General features: G+C 52.4%; 4 protein-coding genes across 8 annotated transcripts in view; 2 read left to right on the top strand and 2 right to left on the bottom strand.

Annotated features, from left to right (window-relative positions):
* Nucleotides 1–235: 235 nt before the first annotated feature.
* JOSD1 (Josephin domain containing 1) lies at nucleotides 236–10,980 on the top strand. Of its 3 annotated transcripts, XR_012623534.1 has the most exons (6): nucleotides 1,119–1,204; nucleotides 1,604–2,411; nucleotides 6,656–6,784; nucleotides 6,901–7,095; nucleotides 8,520–8,694; nucleotides 9,522–10,980. XR_012623534.1 is itself a non-coding variant. In XM_074826665.1 (5 exons), the coding sequence occupies exons 2-5, from the start codon at nucleotides 2,227–2,229 to the stop codon at nucleotides 8,617–8,619; spliced, it is 609 nt and encodes a 202-aa protein (XP_074682766.1). In that variant the 5' UTR covers nucleotides 236–643; nucleotides 1,604–2,226; the 3' UTR covers nucleotides 8,620–10,980. The 3 variants fall into 3 exon arrangements, 2 of the variants coding, with proteins under 2 accessions (XP_074682766.1, XP_074682765.1); XM_074826665.1 differs by lacking the exon at nucleotides 1,119–1,204 and adding an exon at nucleotides 236–643 and having other exon boundaries at nucleotides 8,520–10,980; XM_074826664.1 differs by having other exon boundaries at nucleotides 8,520–10,980.
* A 223-nt stretch (nucleotides 10,981–11,203) lies between these two features.
* On the bottom strand, nucleotides 11,204–13,225 carry TOMM22 (translocase of outer mitochondrial membrane 22). Its single transcript, XM_074826663.1, has 4 exons — nucleotides 13,079–13,225; nucleotides 12,856–12,974; nucleotides 12,399–12,516; nucleotides 11,204–11,951 (listed from the first exon to the last, which is right to left on the bottom strand). The coding sequence occupies exons 1-4, from the start codon at nucleotides 13,184–13,186 to the stop codon at nucleotides 11,877–11,879; spliced, it is 420 nt and encodes a 139-aa protein (XP_074682764.1). The 5' UTR covers nucleotides 13,187–13,225; the 3' UTR covers nucleotides 11,204–11,876.
* A 203-nt stretch (nucleotides 13,226–13,428) lies between these two features.
* CBY1 (chibby 1, beta catenin antagonist) lies at nucleotides 13,429–16,760 on the bottom strand. Of its 3 annotated transcripts, none has more exons than XM_074826662.1 (5): nucleotides 16,605–16,760; nucleotides 15,784–16,045; nucleotides 15,273–15,378; nucleotides 15,073–15,188; nucleotides 13,429–14,060 (listed from the first exon to the last, which is right to left on the bottom strand). In XM_074826662.1, exons 2-5 carry the CDS (start codon nucleotides 15,859–15,861, stop codon nucleotides 13,980–13,982), a joined length of 381 nt encoding a protein of 126 aa, XP_074682763.1. In that variant the 5' UTR covers nucleotides 15,862–16,045; nucleotides 16,605–16,760; the 3' UTR covers nucleotides 13,429–13,979. The 3 variants fall into 3 exon arrangements, with proteins under 3 accessions (XP_074682763.1, XP_074682760.1, XP_074682761.1); XM_074826659.1 differs by lacking the exon at nucleotides 13,429–14,060 and adding an exon at nucleotides 14,253–14,948 and having other exon boundaries at nucleotides 16,605–16,742; XM_074826660.1 differs by lacking the exons at nucleotides 13,429–14,060; nucleotides 16,605–16,760 and adding exons at nucleotides 14,253–14,948; nucleotides 16,190–16,284.
* DMC1 (DNA meiotic recombinase 1) overlaps nucleotides 16,413–17,367 on the top strand; it is a 33,677-nt gene continuing 32,722 nt past the window's right edge. The window contains exons 1-2 of the mRNA XM_074826653.1: nucleotides 16,413–16,548; nucleotides 17,051–17,120. The gene's annotated coding sequence lies outside the window, so the exon portion shown is untranslated. The remainder of the gene's footprint in view (nucleotides 16,549–17,050; nucleotides 17,121–17,367) is intronic.

Here is a 17,367-nt window from a genome sequence, read left to right as displayed (position 1 = left end):
CACACACAACAGAGCCCGCTCGACGTGTCCGGTGCTTCCTACCCAATAGGAGAGCTGGCCCTCGTGACAAACATCCCTAAAGGCCAATCGGAGAAGAAAACCCGAGCAACTAGGTGGGACTAAGCCGCCGCCACGGATGGGCAGGGCCCGCCCTGGTGGGCGGGTTACTCTTGGACTAGCCAATGAGAAAGAGGGGATTTTTCACGGACAGTTGTGTAAGCCAGTAGGACGAGGAGCGAGCGCTCCGGGTTGTCGCTCCAAGCCGCGGGCCCGGCTGTCCCGGCCGGGCGCTCCGCTGAAGTGACGGGCGTCGCGGTTCCAGCGTGCCGCCAGCTCCTGGGGTCGGCAAGGGCCCCGCCGTACCAACGGGAACGGCCGCGCCGTCCCCTCCAGTCCTGGGCTCCTGACAGAAAGCCCCTCCGCCGCCTGTCTGCTCACCGCGCTCCGCCCGTGAGGGTCAGGCCCGCGGGGGCCCGCTGAGGGGTTCTGCGGGGCGGCAGGTGACCCTGAGGCGGCGGGCAGGCCGGCGGGGAAGTTGTCCGTCCTGCTCTTCCGCCGGGTCGCGCATCCGCTCCTCAACAGCCGCAAGCTCCAGCTTGGCCCAAAACGACGTCGGGGAGGATTTATGTTTATTCACCAGGCGGTAAACCACTTCAGTCGTCCCGGCTTATTTATCGCAGCGTGAGGCTCGCCGCTCTCATTAATTAAGCAGGCGAGAAGAGAAGGGAAATTGAAGCTCAGGGAAATTAACTCGCCAAAGGTTATGCAGCATATGAGCCGCAGGGCCGGGAACGAGCCCTGCCTGCCGTAAGCTGCACGCCGGGACATTCCCCCACCGAGCCCTGCCCGCGCCCCGGCAGCAAGCCCAGCCGGCCACCTGCCCCTCTCTCCGGACCGGCCCACGTCCGCGCCGCGCTTCAGGCTCCGGGGCGTTTCGGGGGCAAACCGAAAATGCGGCTGCGGCCCCAGGACGCGGGAGGCCCCGCCCCGGGCCCCCTGGCACCGCTCCCCTCAGGCTGCCCCGCGCCGGCCGCTGACGTCAGGGGGCGGGGGCGCGCGCGACGTCGGCGCGTGCGGGGCGGGCCGCGGGGCACGCGCGCCGCGGGGGGGGTCACGGGGCGGGGGGTGCCTAGAGCGGAGCGAGCGGGCCCGGCGCGCACGCGCGGGCGGCTGTCGGTGTGGGGCGGCTGGGGCAGAGCAGCGGGTGAGGCGGCGGGGCCCAGCGGCGGCTCTCGCGTCCCTCCTGAGGGGAAGGGCGGGCGCCTCGGCCCAGCAGCGAGCCCTGAGGGGCGGGAAGGCTTGCCAGGCCGGGGCCGGGGGGTTAGACGGAGGCCTCTCCTCAGCGCGGGGGAGACGGGGCTGCCGGGGGGCTGCCGGGGCTGGGGTGCGGGGCTGGGCCTTGGCTGCGGGCAGCGCTTGCCGCCCGGGCCGCTGTTGTTAGCGGTGGTGGTTGGGCGAGCGTGGGGTGCGGGGGGCCGGCGTGGGAAGGTGCGAGGCAGGCCTTGGGGCTGGTCTCGGCTGCTGCCTGCCCTCCCCTCGCTCCCACGGGTCTTGTGCTGCCCCTTCTCATTGCTAATGGAGACTTCCCTTTGTCGGAGTACAGGGTGGCTTGTGAGGAATTGCCTTCCCCGGAGCCTGGACCTGGCTTTTTTTTGTGGCCTAACAAGAAGCGGTTTCCTTTCCTGAGCTGTTGGCATCTTCTTGCCTGGATTCAGTCATTCCCAAAGGAATGGAGGAATGCAGCTGATAAGTCCTTAACCACCCTGTCCTCCCATAGGCAGCGCCAGAAGCTGGCTTCATCTTCTCCACTTTGTCACTTTGGGGGTGGGCCTCTCTTTGTTACCTGCTCTGGGTACCTTTTTAGTGGCACTATAGACCAAAGGAAATGGAAGAAAAGGAGCGATGTGATAAATTCCAGCTGGTACCTTGAGACTAAGGGGATTCAAATCTTTTTTTTTGGGGGGGGAGGGGGGGGAGAGAAGTATTGCATTTTATGGGGTATGGGAGGAGGGAGGAAAAACATGTTGCAGATCTTTATGTGGTTTTTAAAACCAGCCATCAGAGGCAATTACTGAATAAACTGAAGCACAAGAGGAGGTTTTGTGAGCTGGAAGCAGCGCTAGCCTGCAAAAGAAAGGGGCAGCGGGCTGCTGTTGTGACTGTGGAGGAAGAAACTTCAGCCTCCTTCATTTCTCACCACCTACTCTCCATCCACCCTACGCAAAAATGAGTTGCGTGCCATGGAAAGGTGACAAGACCAAATCGGAATCACCAGAGCCACCCCAGCTACCGCCACTGCATATTTACCATGAGAAGCAGCGTAGGGAGCTGTGTGCCCTCCATGCCCTCAACAATGTCTTCCAGGACAGCAACGCCTTCACTAGGGAAACCCTGCAGGAGATTTTTCAGAGGTAGGATACTCTCCGCACTGGTCTTAGCTTCCCCTCGTCCTCTGTTGCTCAGAGGAATTTTCAGATCTTATATGGGGGGAAAAATAGAGCAAAGGAGGGATTCGGAGTGTGCCACTGTTTTGAAGTGAATGTAGCTTCTTATTTAAATTTCCTCCTCCCTTTTTTTTTCCTCCCCTCTCCATGCAGAAATTTTCTTTCTTTTTACTTGTTTCTTAAATTTTTCTGGCTGCCAGTTTTGGGTCCAAGGGCTTTATTGCAGATGCTGTCATGTGGTTGGTTTGCTGTCTTCTCCCCCACCCACCTTAATGCATCTTCTACCCGTTTTCCCATATTTTTGCCCCTGCCTCATGTGGATATGTTCTCTTGATGTTAATAACGGACTTTGTGATTGCCTTGTGAGAGTGAAGGCGGCAGGAATGACAAATGGGTCATCATAAAAACTTCTTGATTTAGCACTGCAACACTTATAAATTTTTTTGAAATTAGGAGTTTTGCCAGAAGAGTGGCTCTTTAGTCAAGCAGTTAAGTTCTTCAAATATTATGGGTTTTTTTCCATACAGCAAGACCCTGTGAACTCTGTCAGACTGGATTTAGTTCAGTAGCTAGATCCATATTTTCCATGGCATTGCTATAAATATTCCCCAGCAGCTTCAAATAATTAATAAAAGCATTTTTGAGTTATTACTGGAATAATGTAAATTATTAATGTGGCCTGTACAATAGCTCATATTTTGCCAGATGCTTACTTTATGCTGTTTTGGTGCTTTGTGGAAATTCTGAGCATGCCTTTGAAAATTGTGATGACCTTTCAGTGATGAAGCGAAGTAATCAAATAGGAAATGGGGTCTCTTTTACTCAATCTGTGGATGTTGTACTCATTGCCTAAGTTACACTTGAATACCTGATACCAGCAGTTAACAGCATCTTGTTTGTGACAGGTCGGAAGTCGTGCTTCAGGACAGCAGTTATACAGGTACTGTTGGGCAAGGCAGTCGCGCTACCCTGTGCTGATGAGCAGGGAGCTGTGTGCCTGTTGCTGCTGTTCTGGAAAGTGGCAGATTTATGGAGCGGGTGCTCAACTTGTCAAATGCATGCCTGTCTTTGGCAAAAGAAATGTGGTGATGGACAACAGCAAATATGAGATTGAAATGCTATTTACGATAGCGTTGTAAATAAAATTCCTGTTGGTGGAGTGGAGCTGGTCCATGGCAGGCTCAAGGCACTCTTTGTCCAATGTAAAGACGCAATGGTTTTGTTCCAGAGCAGCAATTGTCAGAATCTTAATCGCAGATGGATTGCTATTGGTCTGAAGCAAACAAAGGCAGTTCATGTGGTAGAAGGAGTGCGATGATCTAATTAGTTGTCTTTCATTGGGTTTGGTGAGAGAGAATTAGTGTGCAGCATGAAACCTCTCAGAAAGAACTGGGATGTTAATCTTGTCAGACCTCTTGCCCAAGAAGGAAGAATTTGTTTTTGATTCCAACCTGGTATTGTTCCATCCTAATATTCAGATCGAGATACACAGGGTAGTATGGAAGTATACATGGAAATTCCTCTCAGAAATGGATGAGCTATAGGCTACACATAAGAATTGCTACTGCCTTTGCATCTCTGTTGGGTTACCACTCATGTCTAGCTCTGACTTGCCTTTAAGAAGTGTGGATTTAGTTGCCCTTTATACATCACTTCTCCATATGTCTTTCCTGTGTCTAGTCATATTCTGTGTGTTGATAAGGACTGATGAATAATAAGCTACAAAAGTGTTGCGAGGTGTGATTTTTAAACCCGGTGTTGACAAGGTAACGAAATCACAAATAGGCTTAAGCTTTCTGTAGCTTTTACCACATCCCTTGAAGAATGACTGAACCACATTGCTTAATCATTAGTTTCCCTTTTGCTGCATCTCATTGCATAAGGCCAGTGTAGTCTGACAATTATCATCTCAAGTGTATGCCAAAACTTGATCCAGGCTCCCCTCTGATTTTGCAGACCTTCCTCTCTTCTTTCCTCTAATACAAGAAATATCTTTTTGATGTTCCTCTGGCTTTTTTGTTGCAGGAAGTAAGATTGCATGTTCCAAACATTGTTGTGGAGATACACACAAAATCTCTTTGCTTCACTGGAGTCTGTATATTGAGACCAGATTAGGAAAGACAACTGCATACAGGAATCTTGGAGCCTGTTGTGTTAAGACAACATGTTGAAAGTTTCTTTCTTAGAAAGCTCAGGAGGATTATTACCTGAATTTCTGTCCAACTTTGTCAATCTTCCTCATCTTAGTGTCTAGATTAAAAAAAAAAACCCAAACTTTGGGGAGGCAACTTAATTTATTGTCTAATCAGAATCCTTCAGCTGATGATTGTGGACCTACTTAGGTGTGAGTAGAGATGTTGAGGCGATTCCTCGTGAAAGTTTGCTCACGGGTACCAGTTTTTTGTGTATCACCTCTGCTGGTCTCTTCATCTCATTTCTGGGGCTCTGAAAGTTACAGGTAAGAACAAAGATAGATGTGTTCTTTCAGCTCTCAAATAAACTTGTCTCTGGAAAACGGTGCCACAAGAGGGTGCTTGTGCAACCTAAAGGGCTCTGTTAATTGGAAGGCTTTCCTAGCTGGCTGGCACTCATGAGAGTTGATAGGTTGAAGCAGTGGTCTTGAGGAATTAGTTGTAGCCAAGTGATCTTGCTTGATGGAGATGCTGGAAGAACTGTGACAAGCTACAGTCACATCTCTGCGATTAGTAAAATACAGCAGAGCTTTGGAGACTAGAAACCATGATTCTGTGAAAATGTCACTGCCTCGCTCGGAAATGCCCAGTGATGGGTATTAATAGCTTTTCCTATCACCACGTTGTTTTGGACTCCTCCCTTCTGTAAAGTCACTTCCCAGGCTGTTCTGCTGCAGTCTGCTCCACTGCAAGAAAATTCACAGCTGATGCAAAAAGCCACCTGTCTATATCCTCTCTAGCCTTGGTTGGTCTGAAACTCCTTCCTCAATCCACTGCTTTCTTCTTCTTGTCAAATGCGTTATGTTGTCAGGGGAGGAATGCAGAAGGGCTGAGGGATTTTCACTGGATGAAATAAGCCTGCAGAACTTGCACTGTACTGAAGGCTGAGTGAAAAATGTGCAGGAACATTAGGAGTTTTGCAGGATGGAGGTGATGTGAGGGAGAGGCAGGTGAAACCTGGATATTTGGATGATATGAAACATCTGAACCTTGTGCCTGCAGACCTAATGGAGTCCTTACCAATCAAAAGAGCAGCTCATCACAAGAGAACTGATCTCAGGCTTGAGTTTCTTTGGTTTGGTGTTGCATGATGTTGCTGTTCTTTGGTCCCGGTTTCCCCCTGTGCTTTCTCTTCCAGCTGTTGAAGCCTGTCTGTCACCATAATAATTCACCCCCTTCATTGTTTCCCCCCCCCTTACAAAATTTCTTGGGAGGAGAAAACAGAAAACAGTAAAAGTGACTAACTTTGTTGCCACATGTCTCCATGTTTTATGTCTTGCACCCATTATCTTCATTTGTGCAAAGGCTGTCTTAAATTTTTGCATGTAACATGCTGGACTCTGATTCTAAATTTTTAGATGTTGTAGTAATGCAAGTGATGTCTAGGTAAGCTTATGGATTAAAGCTGAAGAGATTTGTTTGCAGTAAGGTTATCTGTTTAGGTACCGACAGCAACAGATATTTTTTTCTTATCCTATAGCAATGGCAATGCTTTAGAAATCTCCCAAACACAAATATCTTCACAGCTTTGTGTCTGAATACTTCTTTCATTTACCGGTGGGGGTGGGAGAACAACCTTTTCTGCAGGCAACCCGCCCTGCCTTTTGTTGTCTCATCCAGTCTTCAAGAGTGGTGTTGACTGTTGAACTCTTGAAATTCTGATAGCCGTTGCTCTAAATGGCAAACTGACATTTACTCCCAACCCTGAATTGAGGAAAAAGTAATTGAAGCATCCTTCAGAGGTACCAGTTCAAGGGAGGGAAAAAGAACTTCCTGCTTTGCTGTCTCTTTCACATCAAAGCTCAGATCTTTGGAGGCTTTGTACATCAAAGTTATTCTTAATGCATTATTTAGGCCTCTCAGCCCCTTTGTTGAGTGATAAGGGGGAACAGAATAGTTTGTGTTTAACCACAAAACCCCTGAAAACAGGCTTCAAGTTGTACAGCAAGTAGCCCCTTCCAACTGTGGAATATAGGTTCTGCAAACGCCCGCTAGAGCAGTCTCCTGTTCTGTTTGCAGGCTGTCTCCCAACACTATGGTGACACCCCACAAGAAGAGCATGCTGGGAAACGGAAACTATGATGTGAACGTGATCATGGCAGCGCTTCAGACCAAAGGCTATGAGGCGGTTTGGTGGGATAAGCGCAGGTACTGAGGAGTTGTGTAATTCTACAGATGGCTGCTGTTTGTAAAAACGAGAAAGAAATGAAGCTAAAGTACCAGAATATAATCTTATTGCTGTCTTACTTTCTGCATTCTTTCAGGGATGTTAACGTTATTGCTCTGTCTAACGTGACGGGCTTCATCATGAATCTGCCCTCCAGCCTTTGCTGGGGCCCCTTGAAGCTCCCCCTCAAGCGACAGCACTGGATCTGTGTCCGGGAGGTGGGAGGCACCTACTACAACCTAGACTCCAAACTCAAGGTGCCCGAGTGGATTGGAGGTGAAAGTGAGCTCAGGTGGGAATTTTTTATCCTTTTCCTCCTCAAATCCTTCCCTGTTGGAGGTGGGGAATCTGTCCTTAAAGAGCTAGCAACTGAAACATTTATGGTTGACCATCAATAGCAAACATTTGAGAGTAATAAGGTTCTTGTGGCCCCACTTGGATTTATAGCCCATATGCATGAAGCTAGGGAAATTCTTTCAGCAGTGGTGGTCTCTGCGAGCTCAGGAGAACCTGACTTCATCTGTTACGTGGCTGGCTCTGGCACTAGTGATGAAGGTAGAGGCCAAGTCAGGTATTAGTTGGTGACACCTGCAGTGAGATGTGCTGTGCCTTGTTCTCTCCTCAAACATGAGAGTATCGGCATTCCTTTGCCTCTTTAAGCAATCTCTGTGTATGTTCCCAACAAAAGGCTTTCCGGACTAGAAGCGCAGCGTTATCCCTGACAGCAGTGAAAGCTGCTTGCTAGGAATCACTTGCCTGTGTAAGCATATGCTGCACTCCTGGCTGGATTCCCCTCCCCTCTTTAGTCTTAACATGAGATGGTTGGTGTAATTACTTTGACTGTAAAGTCTCACTTGCTCTTAGTTGCTGTTTGACTTCCATTCCCTCCTGTTCTAAAGCTTACTAGCAGCTTTGCTGTCTTGACTAGACTTGTTCTGAGGTAGGAATTGCACATGAGCAGTATTTGCAGAGCCTGCCATGCCATTAAAGCCTTGGTAAAGGGAATGTCAGCCTTTTGTGAAATTCTGGGATAAAGTTACACCATTCTGGAAGTACTGTGCTACTGTGCAGAGCCTCTGGTGGATTTTATCCTGGGTTTGCTGTTCTTCAGCAATAAATAAGGACTTCCTATGTAGGGAATTTTGGAAATCTGGGCTGAAAGATATCAGAAAACGCTGATTTGACTTTCAAGGTTATTGTAGATAATCCAAGTTTGGTATTAGAAAAAGCTTACAGGCAGAAGCAGGCTGCAGAACCATGTCAGATGACCAGGTGGTAAGCTGCTGCTGCGACCTACGATAAGGACATCTGAATGATGGTTTGGGGTTTTTTTTCCACAAGTATTCCAGATTTGTTGCAATTATTTTAAAATACAGTGGGATTCTTGATCTTGGAGATCTGAAGAAACTGAACTTGGTTTTAATTCTATTTTTGCCACCTTGGAAAATTGGAAAGTGACATCTTATATAGATTTCTCTCTGCTGAGGTTAAGATCATGTCTATCTGATTCTGTGAAAATTTTAATTTTAGAGGTGTGTTGAATCTTGTGCGGCAAGTTTAATGGTTGTTTGTGTGGTTTATGTCAGAAAATAAGTAGACAATGTGTGTGGGTTTCCTCCCATTTCTTGTCATATTTGCAGAGTTAGTTGCATTTAGTTGTTGTAGAAGATGACAAAGTTCTACATTCAGTAGCACTTATTTCTCCTTCTCTTTTAGGAAATTTTTGAAACACCAGCTGAGAGGAAAGAACTGTGAACTCCTGCTGGTGGTGCCAGAGGAGGTGGAAGCACATCAGAGCTGGAGAGCTGACGTGTGACATGGCCTGACTCTCTCCTCCCACTACAGCTCTTCCCCTTACTGAACTTCTGACATCCTGAAACCTGGATAATGGGTGCCCTGACTCTTCTCATCTGGAATTTCCTTTGTTAGGCTCTTCTCTTCCTTCCTTGGTGCAATAGGGCAACGGCGTAGGACACTGGGGGTGGTGGGTGAGGAAGTATTGAGGGCAGAGTGGAGGCAACTGGAAGCCAGTCACTTTAACTGCAAAGGCGGATGAGCTGCGTGCCCTTTGGCTAGCTAGAAGGCATTGCACCCTTTAAAACCGGGCCTTGGGGCTAGGGTGTCTGGAAGCCTCTGGCCTCCCTTTCCCCACACGGTTCAAGGCCGTGTGTGGTGGAACACTGCTCCTTCCAGGGCTTGCTGGGAAGGAGCAGGGGTCGAGCACGCTGCCGCCTCTTCACAAGTCTCTCCTTCCAAAACAGGTAATCGTGAAGGTGTTTGCAATTCCTAAGGGTCTCTCAGGATACTCCCAAACACTAGGAATGGTACGGTGCTCAGCACGACCCTCTGCTTCTTAGCGATGGTTTGTGCTGGAAAGTCAAAAACAGTAATAAAAACAGTGTCATCTTTCAAGACGTTCTCTGGGTAGCTAGAGGATTCTTCCCCAGTGTCTCTAGGGATTTACGGATGTGGCTGGCTAAGGCAATGTGGAAACAGCAAGCACAGACTAATTGAGGAGTATTGTTTCTGGACTGGAGAGAGGCTGTAGTCTGCTTGGGTTTCTTTGTGCTACCTTGTAGAGGTTTTTTTGTTCTTTTTTAACATCTATTTTGGTTTTCTGCATGGTCACCTAGTAGTTTAGGGGCTGCTTAGAGAGAGGAATAAAACCTGAAGGGGTTATGAGAGGAATTCATTCCTTTTTTATTTTCCTCTTTCCAGAAGTCTAGCCCACAGTTGCAAATGCCACGCAAGATGTTCCAGAAAGAGGTAAAGTTACAAAGAAAATAAGAAAATATCAGCTGAGGAGGGCAGCCTTTATAGTAGTCAGGTTTTGCCCTTTTTATAGTTACTAGCTGATAATGTGGAAGATGCAGAGGGTCCACCAGAACCTTTGGGTGTTAAGAGAGACCCTGGCCTGGCAGTTGAACCAACCTCTCTCTTAGTGTGGGCCAACAAACATTCCATTAATGGACGAATCGCTTTTTTCCTCCCCTCTGCGGGGAAGAGTGACTAGACATGGAGATGCTGAGAGGAATCTCCGCCAGCTGTTGCCCGGTCACCTGGGCGAGCTGTAGCTCAGTCATGCCTTCCACAGCAGGGGAAGGCAACACTGAATTTGGAACAGACTTTGTTGCGTTTAGCGCTTCCTGGCCGAGCTGCTGTTTGCTTCCTTCCTTTACACGTGGGATGTCTCACTTAAACAGCAATCTCTGGGACGTGTTGGAGCTTGAAGGATCCCGCTCCATCATGCGGGAAAGTCTCGCTGCTGGTGTTTGAGCTTGTGAAAGGAGGGGTTTTAACTACCTTTTCTCAGTTATTTTTCTTGAGAGCTCTGCAAACGCATGAGCGGGTGCTTGAAGCTGAGACACCGTCGAAATCGCACCTTCCTAACAGAGAACAGAGGCCACACGACAATGGGATGATGCTGTTCGCCGAGCCCTGGACATCTGGCAGGCATCATTTTGCAGCCTTTTGTGCACAGCCTCCCGCAGTCAAGGGCAAATGGCTCTTCTGTTTTAAAGACCCGACGTTTCTATAAAAAGTCCTATTTCGTAACACATTCCAATGACCAATACCAGCTGGCAGAGTTTTTAAACACTTTACAGGCTGGATGCGCAGCCTGCAGGCATTCTGCTCGTGACTTGAAGCCATTTCTTCAAGAGGGGGAAAAAGTAAATCTCAACAGCAACATTTTCTATGCTGATTTAAAGTCACACTTTGAAGAAAACCCTGTCTGCATGGAAACTGCAAGCCAACGGATCACTGCACAATATGCAAAGATGTTTTAAAAAATTTTGGGGCTACTTTCCTCTCCTTGTATGTCAGCTCCTTTCCTGTGGGGGGGAAACAGTGTGATCCAGCTGCTCAGGTAAAGGGAAAGTGTATGATCACACCCCTGTGGGAGGTGAGGCTGCTGCGCCCGAGAGGGTGGGCAAGCTGGTCCAGGCCCACCGCTTGGGAGTGGGGAAGCCCATGTTTTGTTTTCTTGCTTGTTTGGTTTTGTTAGAGCCTTGTCTTGGGTTTGTTTACAGAGATGTATTTTGTTTAACCAAATATTAAAAATGGAAAAAAACCCATTTCCATATAAATGTCCTATCACTTCCGTATGTTCAACTGAATTGTTCTGTAACAAAGTATGTAAAGGAAAAATAAATTTTTTTTTTCTTTGGTTATAAAACTGCACCCTTTCTGTGAGTTAAGAACCTTGAAAGTTGGTCACTGGTGCTGAGGTAGAATCACCTCTCTGAGAACTCCCTTAAGCCACGCAAAGCTTTCTCAGCCCGCTGAAGGTGACAAAGCACTGTCTGTCCCTTCCCCCACAGCCATGCCCCAGACACGGAAGGGTCTCTACCCGCAAAGCCGCCAACAGCTCTGAAAGAACGGAGCCTCCCTAAAGGATGTCTATTAAAACGACACTGCTCAGGCTAGATTTATTTAATATTCAATACAAAAAAATACGCAGCCGCTATCTGAAGCTCTACTTTATGAGGCAGAGGATCAGCACGGATGTGATCATCTTGAACCTGGCCTGCTGCTCCCTTGGTTCTTGCACACACACACACACACAGTTGCAGTGAAAGTATTTTTGCAGATGCCTCTTCCCAGAGAGTGTTTTTGTGGGGTGCAGCTACCCACACCCCTCCTTTGCTTTGCCTGCTGGGAACGTCACTCCTCCTGTCACTGGTGTCCTTTGGCTCCGAGTCAGCCAAGAAAGGGTTTATTTTGTTTAACCGCCACCTTTTGAAGACTGACCTGTGCCCTGGGGGGTTTTGTAGGGGGCAAGGAGGCTGGAAGATTCGCCCAGTTCAAGTCTGTAACTGGTTATGGCATACTAATTGAATAAAAGGAAAGACTCACAACTTCTACAGGGGGAAGATGCAGACAGGAGCCATCATCAGGTCCAGAGAGGGGGCTTCCCCCCCTTGTTATGAACAGGTCAATGTCCCAAAGGAGAACCAAAAATAAAAACAAACAAACAGAAAAAAAATGCCCTGACCCAACAAATCAACAGTTCAATATATCATAATCTCAAGGTCTTCCCACATGATACGAATCCAATGCAGCTTCCACAAATTAGATTTTTCCAGACAGCGGAGGCAGGGCCCCTGGCATTCCCCCTGAGAGCCCCGTGTTGGGTCCAAGGAGGATCTGGAAGGAAAACAGTCAGTTGAGGAGCTGTGAGGACACCGGATGGCTGCCACGCGCTGCCCTCCCCTCCCATGGTTACTCGGCGGGGCCGAAGGTACCAGCAGTGTTGTGCCATATCAGTTCCTCCCCAGCTATGACAACCAAGCTTAAAGCTCGACCACACCAAACGCAAACAGGGCGGGTTTGGACATTGTTGCATATTTTGGCCCAGCAAAAGTTGGGTTGTGTTTGCCGGAGTTTGCCACCAGCCCGTTACTGGGAATTGGCAGGATCATCCCATTGGAACATCCAACCAGGGCATATGGTGGGATGAAGGAGGCCACAAGGTGTAACAAACTGCACTCTGCTCCCTAAGCTCCTTCCACAGCTGGTAACTGGGAGGAGGTGTGGACACCCTGACCCAACTCCCAAGGGCCAGGAGAGAGGGCTGGCCTGTTCCTGCCTCACCTGTCGCTGCTGCAGCTGCTGCTGTTGCTCCATCTGCAGTTTTTCAGTTTCAAAGACGACAGGAAGAACCAGAATCATGAAGGAGGTGGTCCCAATCCACAGAGCTGCCCTGGAGAATCTAGGGAAGAGAAAGCACATTAAGAGTCGGTTCCTTAGCTGCTTCTTATAGGCGCCGGCTTCTCCCGCGGTTCCCTTCTGTGCCTCAGACAAAAGCCTTCGCCCGTTCCAGCCCCGAGGCGGCCCATCCATGGCGCCTTCCTCCCGCCCTCCCCACCCAGCCCAGAAACAGAGACCGCGGCCCGGCCGCCCCCTGCCCGCCTGGCCTGCCCTGCGCTACCAGCGGCCAAAGCCGCAGCGGGAGCCGGCGGCACAGCCCCGCACCCCCCGGGGACCCCCGCCCGCGGGACCCACGCCCGCAGCCGGGCACCGCGCCCGGCCCACCGCGCTGCTCGCTCACCTGTACATCTTCTGCGCTACCGTCAGCGACAAGTCGAAGGTGGCTCCGGCCGCCGAGCGCACGCTCTCAGGGAACATCTCCGTCAGCCCCCACAGCCGCTCCGCCAGCGTCTCGTCCAACTGCGGGCGGCAGCACCGCGTCAGGCCCGGCCCGGCCCTGCGCGCCCGCCAGGGTCACCCTGCCGCCCCGGCCCGCCCCGCCCCGCCGCCAGCCGCCCCGCTACCTCCTCGTCGTCGTCCTCGTCCTCCAGCTCGTCCTCCAGCTCCTCGGCCTTGCCCGGGCCGCCCTTGGGCAGCAGCTCCTCCGGGGACAGGGACGCCGCGGCAGCCATCACCACCAGCCAGGGACGGAGGGGGCGCCCAGCCAGCGGAAGCGGAACGGGAGCGCCGCCGGAAGCGGGGCGGTCCTGCCGCCCCCGGGCTCGGGGCAGGCAGCGCCCCCTGGCGCCCGGGAGGACCATCGGCCGCCTCCTGCGGCGGGGCGCGCCCGGGGCCGCCCGCCCTTCCCGGCTCCCGCCGGGCCCCCCCAGCTCGCAGCGCGACCCTTCACGTAACAAACACCCGTAGAATCTGGTTTTGAATGTAAATTTTTTATAAGGAACGCAGAACCCTTGAGAACAAGCAACTCCAGCATCCTGCTGGCCAAAGGCATGCGGTGAAGCTCGTCCAAGCCCCCACAGGCTCCCCCGAGGGGACAGATCGGGGGGGGGGGGACACCCTCCCTGCGTTTTTAAGTACAGCAGGCAGGGAGGGGGGTTTGCTCCACCGCCTGCTGTCAGGCTGCCTCAGGAAAGAGGGTACCGACTGCTGGGCTGCAGTGAGGAAAGGTAGCAAGGTAAAGTGCTCGGAGAAAAAAAAAAAGGAGTGTTAATTAACAGTGTTGTGGCATGACTTGTTGGGGTGCCGAGCCAGCCGTTATGCGGTACGTACAGCACCACACAGTACCGGAGGCATCTTGTTACGCACAATGCCCTGGAACAAAGTACCTACACACAGTACCAACCCGGCTCGGAGGCCCAAGCCAGCCCCACAGGCCCAAGCCAGCCCCAGTGTCCCGCACGCAGGGGCAGCCGAGACTCAGAGCCAGCCTCCTCGCTCCCCCATCCTCCAGCCACCTCTTCTTCCTCACTTCCTCCTCCGGCTGTGGTTCTTCAGTTCTTCCAGCTCCTTCTCCATCAGGTGGGACTCAGCTGTGGTCTCGGAGAGCTGCAACACACAGCCAACAACAATAAGAATGAGCTGCTACTCCAACCTCTGCCCCGTGCCACAGCTGCAGGGCGAACACCGGACCCGTGACCTCACAGCTGGTCGTGTACCCCGGACACGCGTGGCGGGACGCGAAAGGCCCTCAGAGGGATCAGAGGGAGGCTGCTCTCCCTCTGGAGAAGCACCTTGTGTCACGGCAGCACACACAGCGAGACGTTTGTGCCTGGGAAGCTTTTCCGATTTCACAGCATGACCTTTCCAGAGAGGTCTCTGAGATTTACAGCACCCGGGTGATAGGATTTGTTCCCGTTTTAGTGAGAGGAAGCTGAGAATTTGCACTCTACATTGAGGTCGCCTGGAAAACCTGGAGGGCAGCTGGGGTGTCTGCTAAGTGCTCCAGCCACTAAAGCCACTTGCCAGTTTTAAAACATGGGAAGAGCGTAAGTAAGGAAAATGATGAAGGAATAAGTGTTTGTTCAGACTGAGAATACACAGGTATTCTATTTTACTGCAAATGTCTCCAGATTTTAAGCATGAAAGCTGTGATCTCTGGGTAAGGTTGAATTTTGGTTTATTTAGGGCTTGGGAATTCTTTCATCCATAGAATAGATGTCACACCACTTGTCACAGCAGATGGAAGCTTTAATTCTCTGTGACCAGAAAGGGTAGCTATAACTTATTTTCACAGTTAGGGCAGAGGCCAGAGGGGCAAGAAAAATGCTATCCTCCACACAGAAAGGGAAAGAGGAGACATGGCACTTGCAGGGGCTCCTCTCTAATTGAGCCACAGTGCTCACTAAAGTCAAGCTCTGCTGCAGGGGGAACCTTCCTCTCCTTGCAGAGGGGATCAGACTTTACTCCCACAGTCACTTTGCTGTTACAGTTGTCCTGCATAGTAAGGTAAAGCAGAAAGAGCAGGCTGCAGCAAGAACGGCCTCCTCTGGTGGTCCCAGCACCCTTCGCGTGGGCATTTCCGCTGCTACGGGCAGGTGACAGTTGGGCAAAGACTCACCATGTCCAGCAAAATATCCACTTTCAGCCGAAGGAGGTTGTTTTCTTCCTCTAGCTGCTGGTTTCGTTTGCGCAAGCGCTGCATTTCCCTGCGATCCCCCGTGAAGCTTCCTGATTCTGGAAGGAAAGAAAGAGGTCAGGATATGGATTGTCAGCCAACCGTGGCTACTTCAGATCCAAACGAGCTGAGCTGTACTCTACCTGCCACCCACTGGCCATTTTCAAACTTCAGGCTCTGGCCAGCGAGGTTCATGGTGGGGATGCCATACTCCAGGCCCAGCTCAATCTCACGGGTCGATCTATCCAGCTGCAGGTAGGAGATGACGCTCAACATTTTACAAAAATCCAAAGCCACCCCCTGCTCTCCCATTTCTGAAATCCTACTTCGGTCATGTACTGCTGCAGTAGAGGGCCGGCTCCTCTCACTACCATGTCTGTACCTTCTCCTGCCAAAACATACACTCATCTCCCTGGGTTTAGAGACCATTGGTGAGAAGTTTTAGGTGAAAGCTCTGGACTGTGGGTGGGGTGATGATTATCGTACCCTAAGCTACTCCCTTTCTACCTTCGTATCTGGTCACCGGTGATCAGAAATGGTGCCGCACCATAGGAGGAAAGAGGCATGGCTGGGAACTCTTGTAAGGACTATGGTGCTCACAACTGCTGCCACCCAGCCCTTGCCACTGCAGGCAAGCCACAGGCCAGGACTTACCAAGTGCAGGTTGGAGAGAGAGGCGCATTTCCTGGGGGGGGTCTTCTTGGGGCTGAAGGTGTTCCCGAAGAGAGGCATTGCGTGCTGCCAGCTGGGCGTGCGGGGTGCTCCCGACAGCCTCGAGCTGCTTCCCGAGCAGGCGGGATGTGGCCGGTCCAAGGCCGTAGGCCAGACTCAGCGATGCGACAAGATGGTTGTGTCGGTGGGGACGGGGTTTCCTCTGGTGGTCTGTTTTCCGGCGCTGACGTTGCCCAGTTTCCACCTAAAACAAGACCCCGCACCCCTTCTCCTGACGCTGTGCACCCCCGCCCTTCAGAATAGGGGCACGGGGTGGGGGCTGGCGTGGGGCCCGGCCCGACCGCCGCCCACCGCGCCCCTCCCCGCCAGCACGCGGCTCCCCTCGCACCTCCGCTGTCACGTGACCGGGCCGGACGGGGCCGTCACCCCCCAGCACCCCCCAAGCCGGAGCCGGGCGCCCCCCGGCCCACCGGCGCCCCCGCCGCGCCTCCTCGTCTCCCGCCCCGCCGCCCGCGCAGGCGCTCGCCAGCGATCCCCGCGCCACGCGGCCCGGCACCGGGGGGCCGCCCGGGCCGCCCCGCCCCGCGGGAACGCTGCCGAGAAGGAGCGGAGTAACCGGAGAGCGTTATTCCCGCACGGGCCGCCGCCGGGACGGTCCCGCGTCCTGTTTTCCCTCTCGGCTGGCGGAACCAGCGGGGCCGGCGAGCGCAGAGCAGAGGAGGAGCATCCCCCCGCCCTCCCGCAGTGGTAGGGCCAGGCTGTCCCATGGGGCTCGCCCCAACGGCGGGGGCTGCGGGACGCACCTCTCCGCCGAGCCGCGCCTGCTGCCGGCGCTCCCCGTCCCTCAGCTGCCGCCGCGCGCCCCGGGAGCGGTTTGCGGCCGGTGGGTTGCCGTGGCGACGGCGGTGCTCCGCCGCTCCTCCCCGCGGACGGGCGGGTGCCGCCAGGAGGGTGGCGGCGGGGGATGCTCGGGGCTGCCGCCTCGGGAGCAGGCGAGGGAGGCCGCGTCAGGGCCTGGCTGACGGGCCTCGGCGGCCTCTTGCCGTCCCGCCTCGGCGCCCCGCGCCAGCTCCCGGGCCTCCCGCGGGCCCCTGGCGGCGGCGGAGAGGGGCGAGGGCGAAGGGGCCGGTGCTGGCAGATGGGGCTCCTCTGCTCGGGCTGTCAGACTTGTCATGCTCGGCCCGCTGATTCCTCACACAATGCTTGAATTGGTTGGAAAACTTCTTTTACTTTTTTTTTTTTTTTCCAGATAAACAACGAAACGCCGTTAGGCAGAGAATCCCTCCTTGCTTGGGAATGTGGGAGAAGACGTGGAGAAGGTCTGGGGTCCTGGACTCCCCGAGTTCAGGGAATGATGGGTTAGCACTTGGAGAGAGCTGGCAGTTCCTTAACAAGCTGTCCTCTGAAGCAGTCCCCGTGGCCTGATTTTCCGTGCATGTTGCAAAGTCCTCCTTCCTCAGCACATGATGGGATAAATTTAGTTTTATTGTGTTACTTGCTGGCTTGTATTCCATGGGAGCTGGCTTTTGCAGTTGGCTTGGATAATATTTTGAATGAATGTCAGGG

This window comes from Strix aluco, chromosome 5 (genome assembly GCF_031877795.1).
Source record: "Strix aluco isolate bStrAlu1 chromosome 5, bStrAlu1.hap1, whole genome shotgun sequence".
Classification (NCBI taxonomy): domain Eukaryota; kingdom Metazoa; phylum Chordata; class Aves; order Strigiformes; family Strigidae; genus Strix; species Strix aluco.
The sequence above is the reverse complement of the archived record's forward strand: the minus strand, read 5'-3'. Positions and strand labels throughout refer to the sequence as shown.

Bases quoted from the DNA above. Each gene is read 5' to 3' on its own strand.
- JOSD1 (XM_074826665.1), top strand. From the start codon at position 2,227: ATGAGTTGCGTGCCATGGAAAGGTGACAAGACCAAATCGGAATCACCA. The intron at 6,785-6,900 runs GTACTGAGGAGT...GCATTCTTTCAG, and splicing joins GTTTGGTGGGATAAGCGCAG to GGATGTTAACGTTATTGCTC. The intron at 7,096-8,519 runs GTGGGAATTTTT...CTTCTCTTTTAG, and splicing joins GGAGGTGAAAGTGAGCTCAG to GAAATTTTTGAAACACCAGC.
- TOMM22 (XM_074826663.1), bottom strand. From the start codon at position 13,186: ATGGCTGCCGCGGCGTCCCTGTCCCCGGAGGAGCTGCTGCCCAAGGGC. The intron at 12,975-13,078 runs GTAGCGGGGCGG...TGCCGCCCGCAG, and splicing joins ACGAGGACGACGACGAGGAG to TTGGACGAGACGCTGGCGGA. The intron at 11,952-12,398 runs GTGAGGCAGGAA...TTTTCCTTCCAG, and splicing joins AGCAGCTGCAGCAGCGACAG to ATCCTCCTTGGACCCAACAC.
- CBY1 (XM_074826659.1), bottom strand. From the start codon at position 15,861: ATGCCTCTCTTCGGGAACACCTTCAGCCCCAAGAAGACCCCCCCCAGG. The intron at 15,379-15,783 runs GTAAGTCCTGGC...TCCTACCTGCAG, and splicing joins CTCTCTCCAACCTGCACTTG to CTGGATAGATCGACCCGTGA. The intron at 14,949-15,072 runs GTGAGTCTTTGC...CTTACTATGCAG, and splicing joins TGGATATTTTGCTGGACATG to GACAACTGTAACAGCAAAGT.